The sequence below is a fragment of the Fundulus heteroclitus genome, chromosome 14 (genome assembly GCF_011125445.2).
Source record: "Fundulus heteroclitus isolate FHET01 chromosome 14, MU-UCD_Fhet_4.1, whole genome shotgun sequence".
NCBI classification, from domain to species: Eukaryota; Metazoa; Chordata; class Actinopteri; order Cyprinodontiformes; family Fundulidae; genus Fundulus; species Fundulus heteroclitus.
This window is the reverse complement of record NC_046374.1, coordinates 957574-963942: the sequence shown is the minus strand read 5'-3', so window position 1 is coordinate 963942 and position 6369 is coordinate 957574. Positions and strand designations below refer to the sequence as shown.

Below are 6369 nucleotides of genomic sequence, written 5' to 3'. Positions count from 1 at the left end.
AGATTTTTAATCTCAATGGTGACTTTCCTGGTTAAACAAAGGTTTAATAAAAAAAACGTTTTATTAAAATTTTGTTACTGTAACAACGAACTTTGTGTTTTATTTGTCAGTTTGCTTGCACACACATCATTTTATAATGGCTGTTTAGTTATTGTCATCCGTCTTGTCTTGTATGACGTGCTGCTTCCATCCTTGGCCAGGTCACCCTTGTGAAAGAGGTCTAGATCTCAATGGGCCTTTACCTGGCTATTTAAAAGGTTTAAAGCAAAAAGAAATATCCCATCACTGGAAAAAAAAAAAAAAAAAAGCTGGGTATGAATTGCCTGAATCGACATATGAAATAGCCAGGAACCTTGACACATATCCAGACTAGGGATGGTAAAAGCTATATGATCAGGTTTAGAATTAGCCGTCATACTTCAAAGAATGCAAGAGGGCACAAGTGATGACACCATGGGTGGAGCTGTACAGTTTTCAGCCAAAACACTGAATGTCATTCAACATAGAGGATGCCTTATATATACATTAGGCAGCATTGCCAACACTTGACATAATACAATAAGGGACGCGTATTAGGATTAGCATGAAGCTGGTTACTTGTACTGTGCGACTCCACAGCATGGAGAGTGGTGTACAGTGGTGACTCCTCTGTGCTCTGAGGTTTGGAGAGCAGGTTAGGAGCAAGAACCTGGGGGTAGCCACTGTCCCCTGTAGGTTATTGCAGAATGCAAAGCTGTAGGGAGTCTAAAGCGGCATATGAGCCAGTCATCGTCATGGGCTGGGAAGTTGTTGATCCCTGAAACACCATTTCCTCCCAATTCTCTGATTTGCAAGTTCTTCCTGCGGTGCCCCATCCACCACACAGCATCCCACAGGAGTGACACCACACCATTTACCAGTTTACAGCACTTAGCCATCAGTGTGACTAGCTCACACCTTGTTGAAATTTATCTGTTAACCTGTGGTACACATCACCCTAGAGATCATCAGGGAGAGGAATCTGATGGTAGAAAACCCAGATGAAATTTTGTGTTGACTTAGATTTAATTTGGCTTAACAAGCCATTTTTATTCATTTGAAAAGGTATTTATGTCCTGTTATGGCTCACCAGCGCAAACATAAAAACACTGTGTTTTGAATGCTTATGATAAAGTCAGACATGATTAGCAACTAGTTACATTTACTTGAGTAACTTTTTGAACAAAATGTACTTTTAGTAGTAGTTTTACTGCACTGTACTTTTACTTGAGTATTACTTTTAAGAAGTATTGCTACTCTTGAGTCACATTTCTGGCTACTCTACATACTGCAAGTAACTTTAATGAATAAAGAACAGACTTGTTTTAACCAAAAATGCACAACAGAGGCACATATCTACAGTTAATGTTAAAGTGTATCTCATGCCCGTACCAGAGCTTTAAAGTCTAACTCTTGGACTGAATGTATTTTTTGCCAGATGCATTCAAATAGTCACCAGAGTAAAGAAATGTATATTATATGTGAATTATGTGCGCCGTTTGGAAGTCATTTCGATAAAACTTGCTGTATAAGCGAAAGAGCACGAACGTTCTTCAATCGGGCTATAAAACCTTTTGAACCAATAGCAATACTGATTTGAAATTCCATGCAAGACAGCTGTTGAACCTTAGGAGGGTGCAACACTGATGGCTTTAAACAAAAAAGTAGGATTTTCATATGCAATAATTTGCAAAAAAAACAACAAAACAAACAAAAGAAACCAGGATATGTAGACAGCGCTATAAGTGATGTGACGCAAAGCGATACAACAGACACATTTCTAATGATGCGACAGGCATTTTGCCGATTGGGTTGAAGGGCTGCAGCAGAGACAAAGCCGTTTAAGATTTGTTATTGAGTACTTAAGTAGTTTTCTTACTACATTCTTTTTTACTCTTGAGTAATTTCTTGGCTGGCTGCTTTTTACTTTTGAGTAAAAATATGTAGTGCTGCCCTTATTTGAATGCAATTTTTGGCTACTCGACTCACCTCTGGATAAAGTCACTATATTTAATGTCTGAAATGGAGTGACATTAGATATCTGAGAGGAATCATAACGCTGTGTGGCTGCAATTCACCACTTTACCATCTGCGTCGTTAATGTCCCGTCCCCAAAACAAGCATACATATTAGATGTGGCGTCTCTGCATTTTGGGGCAGTGGGGCCAGGCCTCACCAGAGGTCGCTGTGGAGCTTTATGTTCACAATAATCAGTGGGACATGATCGTTCTTTATAAAGCAATATTGTGAAAAAGACCAATCCCTCTACCAATAAAATTCTGTTTTAAACATTTGGGTATATATGTCTAAGTCTGCCAGAAAACGGACAAGCTCAGTAGGCTAAATCCTCCTGAGGCGCCTTGATACTGGTGCCAGCCCACCAATGTTTGCTTAAAGGCATACTATGCAAAATTTTTCAGTTAATTAATGTGTTCCATACCGTTTTGGATGATTAAATGAGTCATTTCAGGTCGAACAAAGGTTTTCTCGGCCGCCCTGGGGGTCTGTGGGGGAAATACCGCACTTGCAATTGCAGGAGCTCACGGCCCGCACACGCAGAAGTCTCGCTTTACGGTGAGAACTCCATGTGTTTTTGCCCTGCCATTCACTATATGCACGCGCGAAAGCAACAACAAAGAACCGCGTGTTAACGTCAAATAAACATGCAAGCACATCGAGTTTTATTATTAGTATTATTATAATCTTTTTTTAATTTTTTTTTTATGTTGGCGAGACACTACCGCGGCGGCGGCGGCGGCAGCGGCGGCGGCGCCGGCGGCGGCGGCTGCGGCGGCTGCGGCGGCGGCTGCGGCGGCGGCTGCGGCTTGGCGAGGCGGTGGCGGTAGCGTCTCGCCAACATAAAAAAAATAAAAAAATAAATAATAATAATAATAATAAAACTGGCGAGGCGGCGGCGGCCGCCTCCTCACCAAGATAGCGCTGCGGGAAGCTTGATGTTCATACCTTCACTGTGTTAGTCATTGTTTGTACTGCCGTTTTTCCCACTTTTCATTGCGTTCACCTGTCTGCTAAGCTCATAACAACCGCGCCTGGCTTGACGGAGGAACCAGAACAGCTGAGCATCTTTACGACAGTGCACTTTTACTTTCGTCCTCTGGGGGGAGCCTCGCTGGAAAATCAACCCCGGTTGCATAGTATACCTTTAAATAATGAACATCTGAAATCGCAGTAGGCATGCCCAACATGCTATCAGTAGACAGCCGTGGGGAACAAATCATGTGGCCCCAAGGTCGGATTATCCAATCAAAATACTTAAAAAGTATGTGACCATCTGGGCACATTTCCGTACAAAGACTTTGCAAAGTGCCTTACATGAATAAAACATTGGAAAGTAAAAACAGAAGAAAACTTAAAAAAACAGAATAAAATGTAAACAAAATAATACAGGAAAATGTAAACTAAAAGCAAATATGAATCTAGTGTTGGTTGTCTTTGCTAGCTTATTGAAGGATTGATGTGAATCTTTTCTGTTCAATAAATTATCATTCTGAATGAGCCTTTATTTGTAATTTTATGTATAAAAATGTAATAACATTTAGCTTATATAAAATTGATTTTCAAGTGTGTTGGTTTATGCAAATGTATGCTTAATTTAAAATTGTTTAAAGTCAGGTTGTGTGCATAATAGGTGTTGAGTTTTTTTTGACCCGCTTGACTTATCATTTCAGAGACGCCACTGCATATTAGTGAGAGTTTGCATGAGGAATCCTACAGTCTAACATCAGATTTTTCTTTATAGATCAATGCTTGAGCGTGGAAAGTGACATACAGAATATTTAGTCCCCATGTTGCGCATTTGCAAGCTTTATAAATGAGACCCCTGGTCTGAATGGATTGTGGCAAGAAGTAAGCAATCAGGCTGTGGATATACTTTTCTTCAGCAGGAACCAGGAAGCTGCTCAGACTTGCTAATCAAGATCAGTTCTGGGTGGAGCCATTTACAAGGAAATCCTGAGAAACTGCAGCACACCTGAGTAGGGTGCTGCAGTAAAGCTATGACATTTACAGGTGTTTTGGAACGTCTCTTTAAAGCAAACACTGACAGTAGTGGGAGAAATTATATCTTTGACTCAATCAAAAGTTGTGAAGAATTAAAAAGACAAGGAACGTTAAAGCTTACTTAAAAGTTTCAAAGATCTGAATGTATAATTTTTACCATGACGAATTATCTTTAAAAAAGAAGAATCATTCCTTGACAAAGTTAATAAACTTGCTCGGCTTTTACAACATATTCCAACGTCTCTGGTGCATCTCTCTAGGTTTACTTTTCCCTTTAATTGATTTCCTATTAGCTCATGTTGTCTGGGCTAAAGCAAAACTCACCAAAGGTTATTTTTATGTAAACAAACAAACTAAAAATGCAATCAAACTTAATTATCTGAGGGACCATCAATCAGCCAATGCCATTGGTGGACATGTGTAAGTTCTTAATGAGACAGGTCCTCCTTGTTTTCTAGCCAATCAAATGGATGATTGTGTCATGTGATCTGTTTTCACTGCAGTTTGTTGTAAGCGTCACTACTTTGGTTCCGAGGTAATTAAATTTGATCCCGTTGATCTGTACAGGTTACAGGAAGCGTCAGCCACACAGAACGAAAGACGGAAAAATGCAATCATATACATTCCAACGTGCGTCATGTTTCCTGGATTTATGGCTGGAAAAAAAACATGATGAGAGCTACTGTAACCGGAGATGATGCAAAGATGTTTTTAGGAAATGAAACCAAAAGAACTTGAAGGTGGGCGACGAATGGAGGAAACACAGGTAGAAATCTAACTGAACAACATGATGCAAAACTGATACAGAATGAACTAAGAGCCAAATAAATAATCTACAAGAGAGAAAATAAAGTGAACGCTTAAGTAATAAAGATAAGATGAGATAAGATGGGCTTTATTGATCTCACATTGGAGAAATTCACATGTCACATCGGCTCAAAATCTAAAGAAAACATAACCCAAGAAAACTTAAAGGGTAACCCACCCACATACCAGAGCCGTACTCCGCATCCAACATTAGAAATGTGCCTAAAGGTGGTGCCAGGTGCAGGGGGTGAGGGCTGGGTGGGCCTGGGCTACTAGAACAAGGTCAATAAACGCAAAATAAACTGACTGAAAGCTGATCTAATAAATCTCTAACATGAAAAATGATAGATATATGGCAAACACACCATTCCATCTCTGACTCGCTACGGCAGCACGTATGAGATGGAGCCGTTTTAATACGCCACGGCGGCTTTTTCTGGGTGAAGCCACAAAGACGGTTTTAGACACAAAAGCAGGATTTCAACAAATGTGCATTAAATTGTTAAAATAATGACCGGGACATGTAGACAGCACTGTAAGACATCCATGTATACAGTTTATCAGCAGCAACAAAAAAAAGGTCGATTTGGGGGTGAGTTACCCTTTAATCAGTCCAAATACATATAAAAATACACAAGGATCATAATAAGGTTGTCTTGGTTATAACACACTACAGTCAGGTTAAGTCTTTTAGGAGAGGTTCACTTGTTTTTCTGGTGATCATCTGTTCTCAAACCAGTAGTATTAATCCCTTACTGTGATAGGTCAAGGCAGTGATGACATTCAGTAAATCTGAATAACCATCACAAAAATAATATTTAAAAAAATTAAGACGAGCAGCTGATTGTCGCCCCTTACTTCATTCATTCACAGTAAAATCTATTTTCTGGCGTTGGAGTTTAGAAATCAGAAATGAAAATGAAAGGTTAAGGTTAAGACCCAACATGTAACAACAGCAGATATTTAATTAGAAACTCAGACTTGTGACTAAAATTAAAAAGTATAATAAAGCAAATTTAAATCATACATACTCAATACTGTGTCCTTCCAGCAGCCTAAGCAGAGTTTTCTTTGCTTCTGTTTTTTTCTTTTTCTTTTTTCTGAAGACATGCAGACGGATCTCTACGTGAGAGGGGTGGGACTTTGGCACTCCGTAACTTCCTGGATGCTCATAAAACTCAGAATATTCCGGCCATATACAGCTGATAAAGCTGCATTTCACAAGCGCCTTAAGAGAAAAACAAGCCGGGGCCTGTTTTCCAAGGTGAACTTCTGCAGGCATGCGCACACTCTCACCCTGGGGGTATTTTGTTTTTTATGTTTTCACCGATCTGAAAAAGGAGACGAGGCAGAACCAGATCCGGGGACCAGAGCGATGACTGTATAAATTCTGCCTGACCTGGGGAGCTTATTGTGGACCTACGGATCCGATCGTGTTGTGATTGGTTCCTGGATGATGGTTCTGGCAGATTACGCTCCGTGTCGCTTGACAGATCGAGTGTTACAGAAGGGAGACAAACAGAT

The 6369-nt window shown here is 40.1% G+C and overlaps 1 protein-coding gene across 1 annotated transcript in view; it reads right to left on the bottom strand.

Moving 5' to 3' along the window:
• LOC118565863 (E3 ubiquitin-protein ligase TRIM47-like) overlaps positions 1-6369 on the bottom strand; it is an 11233-nt gene extending 4864 nt beyond the window's left edge. The window contains exon 1 of the mRNA XM_036146912.1: positions 5877-6369. Coding sequence (XP_036002805.1) covers positions 5877-5955 — 79 coding nt within the window. The 5' untranslated portion in view covers positions 5956-6369. The remainder of the gene's footprint in view (positions 1-5876) is intronic.